This window comes from Ambystoma mexicanum, chromosome 8 (assembly GCF_040938575.1).
Source record: "Ambystoma mexicanum isolate Mex_15411 chromosome 8, UKY_AmexF1_1, whole genome shotgun sequence".
NCBI classification, from domain to species: Eukaryota; Metazoa; Chordata; class Amphibia; order Caudata; family Ambystomatidae; genus Ambystoma; species Ambystoma mexicanum.
The window spans coordinates 27,073,703-27,088,976 of NC_090929.1; the positions used below are offsets into that span (position 1 = coordinate 27,073,703).

At 47.7% G+C, this 15,274-nt stretch overlaps 1 protein-coding gene across 4 annotated transcripts in view; it reads right to left on the reverse strand.

Annotated features, from left to right (window-relative positions):
• Positions 1–635: 635 nt before the first annotated feature.
• Positions 636–15,274, reverse strand: part of ZER1 (zyg-11 related cell cycle regulator) — a 423,267-nt gene continuing 408,628 nt past the window's right edge. For 2 of the 4 annotated variants that reach the window (XM_069609184.1, XM_069609185.1), the window contains exons 14-16: positions 14,588–14,685; positions 3,475–3,577; positions 636–2,101 (exon numbers count right to left, since the gene is read on the reverse strand). In XM_069609184.1, the coding sequence (XP_069465285.1) occupies positions 2,044–2,101; positions 3,475–3,577; positions 14,588–14,685 (259 nt within the window). In that variant the 3' untranslated portion in view covers positions 636–2,043. The remainder of the gene's footprint in view (positions 2,102–3,474; positions 3,578–14,587; positions 14,686–15,274) is intronic. The other 2 variants (XM_069609186.1, XM_069609187.1) reach the window with 1 other exon arrangement.

Here is a 15,274-nt window from a genome sequence, read left to right on the forward strand (position 1 = left end):
ATGTCAGAGACTTGATGAAGACTTGTCGGGGGCACCTTCTATGGTGCTTTACTTATTGGTGTTCGATACAAACGCCATTGGGGTTCACAGTAGCTTCCTGTTAACTTCCTGAGACTCTATCGTTCCTTGCATGCCTATTGGGGGCAATATATCAAGTTAGTGGCTGTTTTATTTTTTGTCTTGCTATAAATGCCACCAAGAGGATTTGGACCAAAACACCCTAAAGCAGAACCTCCCAGCCAATTCTTAATTCCACTGAAAGGCTTTGCTTATCAGGTAACCGAAAAGTTTCTAAATGTCCATGACCTTGACATGTTGCATTTGTCATCAACTTCTGCTGACTAATTACAAACAGGGGGAGGAAGGGAAGGAGTAACACAAGGGCACCGACGGGTCACATCACAGTTTGTTGTTTTTGAGTAATTTAGTTTGCCATGCTGCATGGAAACAGGCCACGCGACACAGAACGTTCCACGGATTCACTATTACCAATGCAGCGTGTGCAGGTTCTGCAGGGGAACAGGCTGGCCACAGGGGTAGATTGAGCAAACACTGCAAAGTAACACGCACAGGTGACTCTGTATCCAGGGAAAACAGAGATTCTCAACAATTCACTCAGGGTCATTGGAACCAAATGATTTTACTGGGAATTTATTTAGAAGACGACCATAATGATTGCCATACATAAATCCCACAGGTAATTGAGGCTCCCTTCCAAGGTTGTGCATTCCAGACACCCTACTCAGCTCAAGAATACAACACCCCATGGCCCTTAGGGCCACATTCCTATTGTCCTAACTACTTGGGAAGAGGGCATAGAATCCTATGGGACAGGTGCCAAAACAAAGCATGGATCCTTAAGCACATACAAGGATCATTCCCTCCGTAGGGTGTGGTCTGGGAATAGCTTCACCTGCCTTGATCTCGTTCCCACAGGCAGGAGTTCATAGGTCACAGGAAAGGGTCAGTGAAGATTGCCATGTAACTACAAAGTGCACAGATATGGGCGATCGTCCCCCTCTGGTCTCTCAGAGGGGAAATATCGCAGGAGGGCCAGGGGGAAAAATAATATACGGTACGGCCTGTACCCGGGACAGCAATACAGTATCCTGCATAAAACGCAACAACTGAGATAAAATGACACATCAAAGGAGAAAGGCGCCAAAGGCAGTAGGGACACAAAAATATATACATACATTCAAATGTGCGTGTGTCTGAACACATGTAGGCCTCACCAAAGCAGGGATTGCAGCAGTTTAAAAATGAAAAACAGAGCCAGGAGAGAAGCAAACGTAGGCTTCCAGCTTCGTGAAACACTTGTGGTCATCCAAGGAATCCCAGAGTTTGCAGGTAAAACAGGTAGTGACAGTGACACTGGGGTGGGGGTGGTGCTATAGATATAAAGACACACATCAGGAAAGATGTAGGCGGCAGCAGTACGAATCTTGTGTGCTCGGTTTCACGAAGGATATTTGCAGAGAAATTAAACCAGAACCCTCAGTGTGCACACACAGGTGCAAAGTCTGTGTTCGCCATCCCATAGCCGATTGCCTTGAACCGTGCCAAGAAGCATGTTAACAGGGACATGTGTAGTATACCCGTCAACCTTTATGGAAATGGCTTCAAATGCATCTCCCTCTGATGTGATTGGAGGTGTGACTTTGCTTTCCCATGAAGTACTGCTTGAGCCCCGTGCAATAGTGTAGGTATGACAGAAGAAAGGGCCACACCACCAATAACACAGCTAGATTAATCGGAGTGCGCTCATTTATGAGGTTGCTCCAACAAAGTCCCAAAGATAAATAGTGGAAGCTCAGCTGCAATTCCTCGTTTCATTTCAATTTTGTTTTCAAAGAAATCACACAGACAACTTGGCCTTTGAGGGCATAACTTGAAACATCATCAAAGTTTGTCTTGTGCAAAAAAAAGTTTCTCCATCGCTCCTCTTTTCTAAGGGAACTTGAGAATGGGCTCCCCCAGTGACTGCCGATTTGGAAGGTTCTGGAGAGGGTCCGTTTCAGTGCTTGGATCAAGGTACTGCCTCTAGCTGGCGGTCTCCATGGTCTCTTCTTTGAAGTTACCGCAGTGTTCTAAAACTTTCCTACAACAGAAGGGAGACAGGAAAGGAATCATCGACAAACCAGGAACAGTGCAGGCATTGAGGCCTGACAAACCAATTTTGAAGGCCTGTTCAGTAATCAAACCTCCTCCAAATACAGCAACCCACCTGTACACCAATATATCTGCACCATTCAACATTCATCCCAGAGAAATGAAAACGAGTTGCAAAGTTAAAGAGCTGTGCACTCACACAGTCACACCTATAAAATCATCTATCCTCCTTTGCTCACTGGTTCCTTTCAAGTACTTGGCCACTGCACCCAAACACTGCAATTTTTGGGCTGTCTATCAGATTCCAGATCCAGTCTCTTGCCCTCCATCCAAACCTGTAAACTCTCAACTGCGATCTATGTCCCAGAGCGTGCACTTCTTGAAACTGCATGTACAATATCTTTGTCATCATCAATGGCCCTAGAACCAGAATCCTGTTCTAAATCAACGTCCTCCCCTGCACACCAGAGCCCTCACACAAGCTCTGCTACACACAATCCCTGTGGCAGTACCCTGGTCCTTATCACTGTTTCACTATCTCTACTGCCAATAAAATGCCCCTGTACCATCTCTGTTTCACTATCTATGAACCCCAGTCCTGAAGCAGCACAGTTATCTATGCTACCCATACCACCGCCCCCGTACCAGCACTGCTCTACTATCTATGGCCCTATTACCCCGGACCTAAAGCCGCAAAGCATCTATTCTACCCATACCACTGCCTCTGCACCAGCGCTGCTCTGCTATCTATAGCCCTCTATCCCTGGTCCTAAAGCAGCACAGTTACACTATCTATGCTACCCATACCACTGCCCCTGTACCAGCACTGCTCTACTATCTATGGCTCTCTAACCCCGGTCCTAAAGCAGCACAGTTACACTATTTATGCTACCAATACCACTGCCCCTGCACCTGCACTTCTCTGCTATCTATGGCCCTCTTACCCTGGTCCTAAAGCAGCAGAGTTACACTATCTATGCTACCCATGACACCGTCCCTGCACCAGCACAGCTCTATCTAGGGCCCTCTTACCCAGGCTTTAACCAGCACAGTTGTAATATCTATGCTACCCATGACACCGTCCCAGCACCAGCACAGCTCTATCTAGGGCTCTCTTACTCAGGCTTTAACCAGCACAGTTGTAATATCTATACTACCCATGACACCGTCCCAGCACCAGCACAGCTCTATCTAGGGCTCTCTTACTCAGGCTTTAACCAGCACAGTTGTAATATCTATACTACCCATGACACCGTCCCAGCACCAGCACTGTTCTACTGTCTATGCTCTCTGGTTGGATGCCCATATCCCAGCTTTATTACTATAAAAGCAATACACAGTTAGCTGTGGCATATTTCCTACCAGGCCATGTCCTTGGTTTCTTGCCGAGCTGTCGTCATAGCAACCAACTCCTTTAAAAGAGGCATCCCACCTTCTTTGATCAATAGGGGGCAGTACTTGTCCGCTGAAAGAGAAACTCAAGTTAATTTGTTGTGCCTCCACAAGACTGCTGCTATTCCCGAATAAACCAATGAACAAAGAGCATACAATCATCAAGCAGAACATATTGAAAATATAGTAATGGGTTAATGTGCCATGGTTCAATAATTCTATGTTCTGACTGACTGAAGTCAAGCTGATGGAGATGGACTGACGATGAGATGCTGGGGCTGCACCAACACCCCAACATTCTAAAAGCATTCCAAGGCTGTACAGCAAGCATAACTTGGAGGGCGGCGTACTGCCTTGAGAGCCTTGATGACAACAGTGGCCACCTCCGAAGGCCTTGGAACGACCCCTGTAGGATACATGGGCTGTGGAACAGGAGGGCTGTCGGTAAGAGGACGATCCTCCTCCGAAACTCTTCAAAGATCTGCCCGACTTCCCTCCTGAGGAACGAAAGGACAGAGGGTGCTGTTGCAGCGTGCCCAGAGCACGGGCCGTCTCTTTGTCTGTCTTGATGGCTTGAAGAGATTCATCAACGCCTTTCCGAAGAGATTGTCACGGTCGAACGGCATGTCCAGGATGGTGTGGACGGAACCCTTGTTCTCTTCCTCAGAAGAAGAAATATCCATGCCCTGGAGTTCTTCCACCTCCCCCAGCCCCTTTATTGGGTCCTGAGGGGTCAGTCACGGGCCAAGGGACGGCATCCTCTTTTCCAGGGTCTTTTCCACTGGCTTGGCCGCAACCTCCCGCATGGGAGGAAGACTCACCCTGGCCGCTGTATGGATACCCTGGACCGGGTCAGCCCCTTTCGCCTTAGAATGGGCGGCTGCCAGCAGCTCGATAGATGAGGACGATTTAGCTTGTATCACCTGGGCCTTTACGGGCAGGTCGGACATCTTGTCCTGTTGTCTGGCCTTCTCCAGTTCCTACCGCAGCTTCCCTGGGGTAGCTGACTTTCTCTTCGAGGAAGAACTGGAGCGATGGCTGGAGACTGAGGCCAATAGAGATAATGAGCGTGCCCTGGCCGCCTTGGGACCCGCTTGCACTGCGACCCCGACAGAAACAGACTTGCAGTGCTTGGCCTTGTCTTGGGCCCGCAAGGATGGAGCACCCTCAAAGGACTTAGAAGGCCGCTCTAACTGGCCGGATCCGGATGCAGGGGCCTTGGCCTTGAGCCACGCCGCCAGTCTGGTGTGCTGATCCTTCATAGTGCGCTTGGTAAAGCCACGGCAGATTTCACAATCCTCCTCCTTGTGCATCGGGTGAAGACAAAGGCACTGGGAATGCTTGTCCTCGATGAAAACATTGCGCAACCACAGCTGGTGCAGAGCTCGAAGAGGAACTCCTCGTCCTTCTCCTCCGACGTAGTCTGGCGTGCGGTGTAGGCCCGATGGCCTTCTGGAAACTTCAAAGAAGAAACACTTGACGATTCTGCCCTAGAGGGGGGGAGGGGTGAAAGCTGCCGAAAAACGGATCCCCGTTAGTCAGATGAAGAAACGATAGAGCCCCGGCACGATTGAACGGAAATCGGATTTTTCTAGCAAAAATAGCACGAAAAACACAGAAAGCTCTAAAAGCGAAACACGAGGACTCCCAACACTTGGACCTGTGGTAAAAATCTGAAGATGGTTGCCAGAGGAGGGGCTTACGGAGAGGGCAGTCATTGGCTGGGCCAGCCCGATGACAGGGAATATTCATGAGCATGTGAATCCATGCCAGACCCCATGCTGGAGAAACAACACAAGGGGGAATACCGCGTCTCACCATCAGCGGCCACAGCCCCACTCCCTGAAGACCCCTCACCCAGGCGATCCTCCCGCACTGGTCCACCCCCAGAGTTTGGATCCAAAGGCGCTGGCCGTGCCCTGGCCTCTTGAGAGAGAGAGATCCCCAGGGACTAGCGGGTGAGACACTCTCTGGTTTCTCAGAGCATGTTTTGAAAAATTGTGAGGTTGACCTACACCAGCATCTTGTCGACAAGACTATCATGGACCCTAAGGAGCTTGCAAGGGCTGCCGACACGTTTGTGAGTACTCAATTCCAGAAAAAGGCTCATGCAAGCACACCCAAACGTGAAAAGAAATCGGCAGACAAAATAGTTAAGGATGGGAAGGATAAAGGTTCAACCCAATTCTATTCAAAGTCATGTCCCCAAAAGAACGATGGGAAATCCCAAAACTCTACTTCAGCCGTGCACACTGAAAAGAAGAGCACAGACACCCCTAACACTGGGACGCCTGCGCTCTCACAACCCAAAGGTTGTTTTGTGTGTAAGGAGTTGGGCCATAGGAAAGGGGATCCTGCTTGCAAGGGCTTACCCAAGCAAGCTATAGTGAATGTTGGACTAATGGAAGAGGCCATAACCAGTGTGGGCCTCTTAGAGGAGGACTTTCCACTAGGCCAGGGAGTGGCCAAATGTGAATTGGTCACATGATAAGGAGAATTTTTATTTTTTTGCTAAATTCCTCCCACCTTAGAGACCCCCAGCTCTTTTGCTGGACCTTTTGACCCTGCAGTGAGTGAGCCCTTTTTCTCACCCTCTCATGTGTTTTGACCGGATTTGGATTATGTGTTTCCTCTGTTTTTGAGTCTGACAAACTCCATAGGCATCTACTTGTTGTATGGTGACACGCAGGACCTTCAGTGCAGTGTCACAGAGAAATCCTTTAGACTTCTCATAAGGTTTAAATACCTTTTCTTATGTGGAGTGCTGGGGGGGAGGGGTTACTTAGTAGCCTCTTATCCTACCTTTGCATGTAACATTTTTATGTTACCCCTCACTACTTTAAAAGGCTGGTGGCAGTGGTTTAATTTTCCTACCATTGTGTTTTTCTACCGCAGGCTGAATCCTCAGCTGGTTCCATGTAATAATGTCGCCACAAAAATCTCGCCATGCAAAAATATCGCCGAAAAATTGCTGTTTTTATGGCGACATTATGGCATAGAACATGCGGGGGACACCCCAAACTTTTTTTTTGCCCCTGTCCCCATATATATGGTCACCCATATAATATTGCCACAACCTTTTCCCGGCGATATTATTTACGGCGACCATATATATGGGGATAATATTACCCGATACCCCTCAGCTGCAGTATACCACCCATGGGTGACCATTTTGTCAAAATGGCCCGGTCTTCTTTTTTCACCATTTTCGGTTTGTGAGGTCTTTCCTGGGCTTTACTGTGCATCGAGGCTGAGTTGAGCCCTTTGTTCGTTTTGCCTTTGGGAGGCTTTAGCCCTGAAACCCGCCTCTGGCTTCAGTCTGTCTGAAAAGGCAGGATGTGTGGGAGGTTCCCAAAACTCTTTGTCTCTAGGAGTACTTGAATGCAACCAGTCCTAATTGGCTGGCTGGCTGGCTGGCTGGCTGCCCTTTCAGGACAGCCACCCTGCTGTGTGATTGACAGCCTAGGCTGTGCATGAATGGGAGAAACCTGTTTAAAAGGCGAGGAGTCTTGGCCTTGAGCCCTGAGACGAACTCCACTGGACATCTTCGCGGACTGGCTGTACTTCTTCGCTGCTGCAAGAACCAAGTGCCAGGGGTCGAGAAATCCGTAGTCGAGTGCAACATCTTAAATCCTTCCAGAAGCTCCAGGAGACTCCAAGGAGTTAAGGAATCCCAACCGGTATCCGCAGTGGTGCTGTTCACCAAGTGCTGAAATTGCGAAGTGCCGCTGAACCGAAAAGAGCCGGTAGCTGCTGACGACCTACAAACTGCCACCACAGGAGCTGTCCTTCCTCTTGTCCCCACGACTGAGGCCCAGGAACCCAGGGTCTGCATCGCTGCAACCAGACAAAATCCAGCTGGACCACTGTTCTTCATACCAGAGGTACTGTTTAGACCTAGGGTACTTACCTCCTTGTCTGTGAGCTGTGCTTTTCTTAGTTGAGACTTGCAGTGGCTAACATGTAGAGTTAATTCCGACTCTGCTTTCACAGGCTTAACAGCTTGTGACCCTACATGTGATTTTTCTACAAACTCTCTGACTTTGTGCAAGACCTTTTATCTAATAAGTGCCTCAGCTCCATAGACTGTGCTCCAATGGACTTTGGCTGTACTGGCTCCCTGCAGACTCTTCTAGCCCATTGACTTTGATATTGTTTGTCCCTCATAGGTGGTAACTTGTTTTAGACTGTTACTGCTGGGAAAGGCGGGTCTAGATTTCATTGGAAGATTTAGTTGTCCTCACACATTGTTCAGCAAGATTGTTTGCTGTATCCTTTGGGAGACTACAGCAACCTTGACCTCCTGGCAATAGGAACCCAACCTTTGGTATACGTCTGTACTAAACAGTTTGGTAGTGTGGCTGAGCAGCCAGGCTTATCTCAAGAGATATGCACAGAGATTCACAATGCCAATTACTCAAATAAACTCTTGCACTCAAGGTTTCTTGATTAAACAATTATTAATTTATTTAACAGTCAGTTATATAAGCCTTTTTCGGAAGGGAGCAAAAACTACACTTCAAAACACACTGTTTCTCTAAATCAGATAATACCCATTGGGGATGGCGCACATACACTTCCTACACCCTGGGGTGAGTTCAATAGCTGGGACACTGTGGACATTGATATATCACTGGAGCATTTAGAGCAATACTGAGTTTGATGTAAAGGTTGGATTGGGGAATAAAACAAAAGTTAACAAATAATTCATAAACTGGTAAGTACTTTTTAAACCCTCCAATGCAAAGTAAATTAACCCTTTCCTGGAGGAAAGGTAAGGCACAGGGTCAGAGGTAAGAAGAGTCTCTCAGGGAGCCATGCCAGTCAATGTTAGTTGTACAAAGTCTAGGGGAGCTGAAGATCTTTTTTGAAGGTAAGTAAAGTCTTACTGCATCGTAAGTGCATTAAGAAGTGTACAGGCTGTTGAGCTGCCGTGCTGCTGTCCTGCATATCTGCTTCTTGTTCCTGCTTCGCTCCGTGGCAAGGCATCAGTCGCCAAGAGGAAGCTTGAAGCATTGTAAACACAGACTGTCATCTGATTACAAATCAAAACGTCTTGATGAATCATCTGTAGCCACGGCCCCTTGCACAGCCTCATTTACGCGCACCTACCCGTCAAGACCACGGTGCGCGCACATTGTAAGTCCATTTGGAAGTGTACAGGCTGTTGGGCTGCCACGCTGCTGTCCTGCATATCTGCTTCTTGTTCCTGCTTCGGTCCGTGGCAAGGCATCAGTCGCCAAGAGGAAGCTTGAAGCATTGGAAACACAGACTTGTCATCGGATTACAAATCAAGTAATTGACTGGACTTTTGAACTTTGAAGCGACAACTTTGTGTTTGTGCTTGCGTTCTCTAAAGGACTCATTGTGTTTGTGCTGCTCACGCCCCTCACTTACACCTCTCTTTCCTTTTCCGCTCATACAACGTCTTGCTGAATCCTCTGTAGCCACGGCCCCTGACACAGCCTCGTTTATGTGCACCTACCCGTTAAGAACACGGTGCACGCGCATCGCACGTGCATTTGGAAGTGTACAGGCTGTTAGGTTGTTGGGCTGTTAGGGTGGGAGCGTCCTTGGTTGCGGAAAAATAACGTTGAAATCTGACTAAGGTGAGCTTGTATTATTCAGGGGTTTTGAGGCTGAAAGCGCCCTTTTGAAAAGCTTAAATTTCCCCGAGCCTGCGCCTAATGATAAAATCAATGTGGACCTAATGGTTTGCTCTGGAAAAAGTACTTATCCACCCATAAAGGATTCCATGGTCTTGCATCACAATGAAGTGGAGCTGGTAATGGAAGACATCGGGGCACCCGATGCAAATGTGATTAATGAAATGAATATGTTGCAAGTGGAAGGTAGGGGTGGGGTTGGGGAGGCGTCTAAGGTCCTGGTGTATGACACTGTGCAATGCTCACATGTGGGTGGCGGTGGTATGGAGCCACCGCAAGGTTTCATCCAAATTAGCCATGTTGAAGGTGCAGTGACCATAGATAACGAGCATATGCACTTACATGACATAAGCTTGATGAATCTAACTTCATGCACTAATAGGTCATTTAATGACATTTCTAGATTCGGCCTTGACATGATGGCTGAATTGGACAAGCGGGTTAGGCTATCAATAGGTATGCTAACTCCACTTGTCCCGCACCCTCGTGTCATGGACGAACGATCAAACCTAATGAATACGGAGGGCCCCTGGGGCACTAAGTGTAGTAATTAACAATTATTACCATCTTTAGTGATCCCCGCAAGCAAGTTAACAATATATGCCATCTGAAAAAGGGAGAAGAACCTTTAAATAAAGGGATCCCGAAAGTTAGTGTGTGTAATCTTATTATTGGGGATGACCAGAGTAGTGATGGTGCTTTGCATAATGATGGTATAAATGTGACCAAATCTTCCCTTTCCTCACCTCAAGTCCCACAATCATTTCCTGTAATAATTTGCATACTTGATTTATTGGATAAAGGACATGACTACACCCACCATGAGATCAGGGTGCTAAAAGCAGCAATGGTTGACATACTAGCCACCACCAATCGGCTGGAAGGCTTTATGCTCGTAAGGGAGACTTGCTCAGTTAAACATGAAAGTCAACCCAGCGAGCAATGCAGACATCCTGCAGGTGCCTTACTCAAACAGGGCACAACTGCTGTGGACAACAGCACTCAATGTCCGGGTGCAATGGACCTTGATATAGGCGAATTAGTTGCTGAGATTGGTGCAATGAAACTCTTGCTTGAAGAGGTGAGGCAGCATATTTTAGGTACTCAAAACGTATCCTCATCTACAGATGCTCCAAATGGCTGTATGTCGGGGGATAGTCCTTCTGTACTAATAAAAGTCATTGAACAAATGGATGAAGAGGAATCCTATATCACTAACTCAGAGAATAAGGGTCCTTTTTTATCGCGACGCTCGAAAAAATTACTGTTGCGTGCAGTTAAAAGGGCAAAGAGAAAAACAAAACACTGGAAAAGTGTCAGTAGGTAAAGGCACTGAGTGATAAGTTAGAATCTAATAGACCTAGTAAAAGTGCCATACAACGATCTTACTAGGCCAGGTGACATTCAGATCGCGCAAGCGCAAGAGAAGGGGGAAAAGGGAGGTTTGATTAGAAGTTCCAGCAAGAAGGGGGTAATTTAGCCGTTATAGTAGCGATACCTATAGAGAGACAGTTGGGGTTGGAGAGGTAGGGTTTTATGGCGTTTGAGCTTAGAGGTATGGGCAGAGGCTGAAATAATGGCGCTGACCTGTTTGTTCAATCGACAGTGTAGAGTCTAAGTGTACGCCTAAGGTTTTTACTGAGGAGGAGACAGATGTTGGAATTATCCATGTTGAAGTTGGCGTAGAGGTTGGCGAGTTTGGCGAGCGTAGCTTTTTGGCTGAGAATAATGATCTCGGTCTTGTCTCCATCCAAGCAAAGGCCATTTGCCGCCATCCAGGCCTGGATGGTGGCATAAATGAGGTGCAGAGCTTTGGCATCTTGGTTGTAAGAGCCGGAGAGTGGTAGGAGTACTTGAGTGTCGTCGGCGTAATTTGTGTATGCAATGCCGAGCACGTCAAGCTTGTCGAAGAGGGCTTCGTAAACAAATTGTATAGTGTGGCGGCAGTGCATGAGCCTTGTGGGACTCCACAGTGGATGATAGAGGGAGCTGCATTGGCTATGTTGGAGAAAACCTTAATTGCTCTACCCTCGAGGAAGGCAGTGATCCAGGAGGCTGCTTCTTTTGAGAATTTGGCTGAGTGGGTGAGGTGTGACGTGAGGGTCTTGTAATCTACAAGATCGAAGGCTGCTGAAAGATCTAAGATTAGAAGAAGTGCTGGCTTGCCTTTATCAATGATTTGGGTTTTTTAAGTATACAAGGGCAGTTTCCGTGCCGTGTCCTTTGCGGAAGCCGGACTGTCTTTCCCTAGGATAGAGTTGTCTTTGAGGAATTGTTGTATCTGGCTATGTGCTGCTTTGTCAAGAATTTTGAGGAGGAAAGGGACGGTGGTTATGGGTCGGTAGTTATTGGGTTGTGCAGGGTGGAGTGTGGTCTTTTGTAGGAGGGGGCGGACCCATGCTTCTTTGAGACTTTCCGGGATGATGCCTGTTTTAAAGGAGGTGTTAATAAAGGCCGTGAGAAGAGGGGCGAGGGAGTCAGCACAGTCCTTGATTACTTTAGGAGGGCAGATGTCTCCTTTGCACATGGAAGGTTCAAGGTGCTTGAGGAGGTTGATGACTTCAGTCTCAGATATCTCAGTAGGAGCATGGAGGGATGGGGGGATTCATGAGGGAGGGAGCTGTTTGAGGTGGTAGGAGGTGAGGTGGTACGGCTTTTTACTGGTCCTGGATTCATTTTTGAAGCAGGTTTATTTTGTTCAGCATAGTAGCTTGTACGCTTGCACACTAGGCCTCGTCTTCGATGATTTCATCTGGGCTAGTAGGGGGGAGATGAGTTGATTGAATATTGCAAAGATTTCTTTGGATTGGGACTTGGCAATGGTTATACGAGTGTTGAAGGGAGTTGGATTTGGCTAGGGTGATGGCGGATTCATATTTTAGTGAGATCTGGTTAAAAGTGTTCTTGGTGAGGTAGTAGGGTTTGGCCTGCCACTTGCTGAGGGCCATTCTCTCGCATAAGCGAATGGCCTGTAGTTCTTCTGTGAACCAGGAATTGGAATGGAGAGACTTTTTTTTGCATTCTAATGGGGCTATAGATTTGATTGCTCTGGTGAGGGTATCTTTGGAAATTTCTGCTAGAATGTTAGGGTCATTCCTTGTTGAGCTTTTTTGGAGCTCCTCAGCTGTGCTGGAGGGGCAAGGGAAGGGGTTTTAGTGGTATTGGTAAGAGGTATTGAAAACTGAATACAATTGTGGTCGGTCCAAGGAAGTGCAGCATTGGAAGTAATGGTGGTGGAGCAGCTGTGGTCTGCAAACCAGTCAAGGGTGCGACCTTTGGAATGGGTAGGACTCACAAAACTTTGTATGAAGCCTAGGTTTTGAAGCTCTTTGTTAAGGGAGGCGGCGGCTTTATCTTTAGGGTCACTGAACCCTAGATTCAGGTCCCCAAGGAGGAGAGATTTAGTGGAGCTTTTGAGGTTTTCACTAAGTAGATGGATGAGATGTCCCTGAAAATCTGATGGGAGGCCTGGTGGTCGGTATATGATGTGAATGTTGATGGTGCTGTTGGGGGACAAGGAGAGTTTGGTAGATAGGATCTCTAAGTTACCTTCCCAAGGGTGGTTGTTAAGTCTAAGAGAGAGGGCTTTCTTGGAGATGAGAGTTGCACCGCCTCCTAGCTGAGATGGTCTATCTTGTCTGAGAATGATGTAGCCTGGAGGGAGAGCTAGTGTGACTGCGGGGCCTGATGCATCATGTAGCCACGTCACAGTGATGGCCAGTAAGTCTAGGTCATGGCTGTATAGGAGGTCATTAATTTCCAGTGCATGGGCTGGAAGGGAGCGGACGTTGAGCAGTGCACATTTAAGATGAGGTATTAGTGGATCAGATTTGTGAGGACTTGTAAGAGGGGTCGTGGTGATGTTAGTGCTGTGTGTGGAGGTGGGGCGTGTGCATAAGGATGTGTGGATTTCACGATGGGCGGGAGGCCGCGAGTCCAGTGGGAAGAGGCGGATGGTGGGTGAGGTGCATCTATTGGAGGAGCGAGTGCCTAACCTGTGATTCCTAGAAGCTGTGTGTAAAGGACGGCAGTTGTGTTGCGTAGGCTGAGTGCGAGTCCTTAGTATATTACATCTGAGGGTAAGATTGACAGGGCAGTGTAGGAGTGGTGAATCCGGATTGGGGGCAGAGGGTGGCCAGTATGTGGTCATGGGAGTGGGTAGGATGTGAGGGGTGGCGTGTCTAGTGGTGGGAATAAGTTTTACTTGTCCTGTGCAGGATGTATTTCTCTGGTTGCTGGTTAGGGCGATGAAGGCAAGGGAGAGAAGGATGGCTGTCACTGCTGTTATAGTGAGGTGCCAGTGATAGTGGGAATGACAGATGATTGGGGTTGCAGAGGTGATCTTGGGCAACATGGTAGGTGCAAGTTAGGGGGCGTAAGTAAACCTTTACTGCGCGTTGGAGGGAAGAGAGGTGGCGCAGGTAAGTGCCAGTAGATATCGTGCTGTGGTACACAACACAAGGAGTGCTATCCGGTGGGCATGCGCTTTGGGCAGGGCAGTCGTTAATGTATAGCAGTATATGTGGCGGGTGGCGTAAGCACTGGGGGGAGGCAGTAATGCTAATAGACAGCAGGAAGCATCACATAGAGCAGCGGGCAGATGGGCCGGTGCTAAGGCCTAGGCAGTAGAATGCAGTACATTTCAGTTACAGGTAAAGGCAGTTGTGCAAATACTTGGCTTGGGTTCAATAAATTGGTGTGGGAAAGCTGGTTAGTGAGGAAGCTGAAGGCAATTCTTTACAGAATACTGAAAAGAAAAAGGTTCAAAATCACACAAGCTTGAAGGGTTGGGTAGATGAGGAAATTCAATGGCTTTCATGAATACAGGGAGTGCAGGGATCAATTAGGAAGAGTTACCATCTTAACAGGGTGGAAGAGGTGAAGAAGTGTGAGACAGGATTTGATGGTTTGAGGAAAACGAGAACTGAAGGTGCACAAGGTGGTGTTGGCTGATTGGGGACTGTGGCAAACCCTACTGCAGAAAAGTGACGGGAAGCACCAAAGGCCGGAATATGCTTTTCGAGAGGCAATGAGTGGTGAAGTGGGAGATCAAGGAAGGGCATGTTAGACAATCTTCCTTTTTTCCTGGAGAAATAAAAGGCCAAGTCTGTGGTTGAAAGCATCGATTAAGAGATGGTTTTGTGTGTGTGTATAAAACAGCTGCCGTTTTATGCCAGTGAGAAGGGAAGATGATGATGTGGGAGTGGGCAGATTGGCCTCATCCAGGTTTTGACGAGTCTATTGACAGCATGTGTGTTAAGACAGCAAGGCCAGAGAAAGGCTTCAACAAGAGATCCTAACAGTTCCTCAAGCATGAGATGAGCCAGTGTGCCACAGGCCATTTAGAGGAGAGCTTTGGTGCACAGCAGAGTAAACCACTCTGAATGGACTGACATTTTAAGAATCAAGTTACTTACGGTACACAGAGACCAGGTTGAACAAAGCCCATGTGGCCCAGTGCTGGCTGACGGGCGAGACTCCCTGTGGGAGCAGTCGAAGGATAGGCTCGAATGACCTGCATGGAATAATGATAAGCATCTGTCAGTGCTCACAAATTTAACAGTTTGTCACAGTTACATTTGTCCTGCCTTAAAGTGCAGGAACTAAAAGCATTGGCATGTCTTTTCATTGGTGCAAACACAATGGCATTTTATTGGCACCGTTTCAACAAGAGCCACTTCAGAAACAACAGGTATTTACACAACATAGGGAAACAGGTAGGAATCTGCCACCAGTCATACACAGAAACTATTCAACCTCCTCAGATCTATCTGCAAACCACCAGTCACTTCAATTTGCAACTCCCTCCCTGTTATTGAGTCGACTTTACACCCATGTACTGCTTATGGCAGGAGGGGGACCCAAAAACAGGTACATACACCTGCATCTGTAAGTGACCACCGCTGGGGTATTCAGAATTGCTGGGGATGCTTACTTCTGCTGTTGATCCTGTCAAAGGAGGTCCATAGGTCGTAAATGCAGTGTCTGAAGACACTGTGGGGATTGGGTAACGCTTCTCTGCGGTTTTGATCTCTGGTTCAGGGATGGCTCAGACAGACCTACAGCTGGACATGCCAAACACCTCAAGACAGTAGCTACAGAAG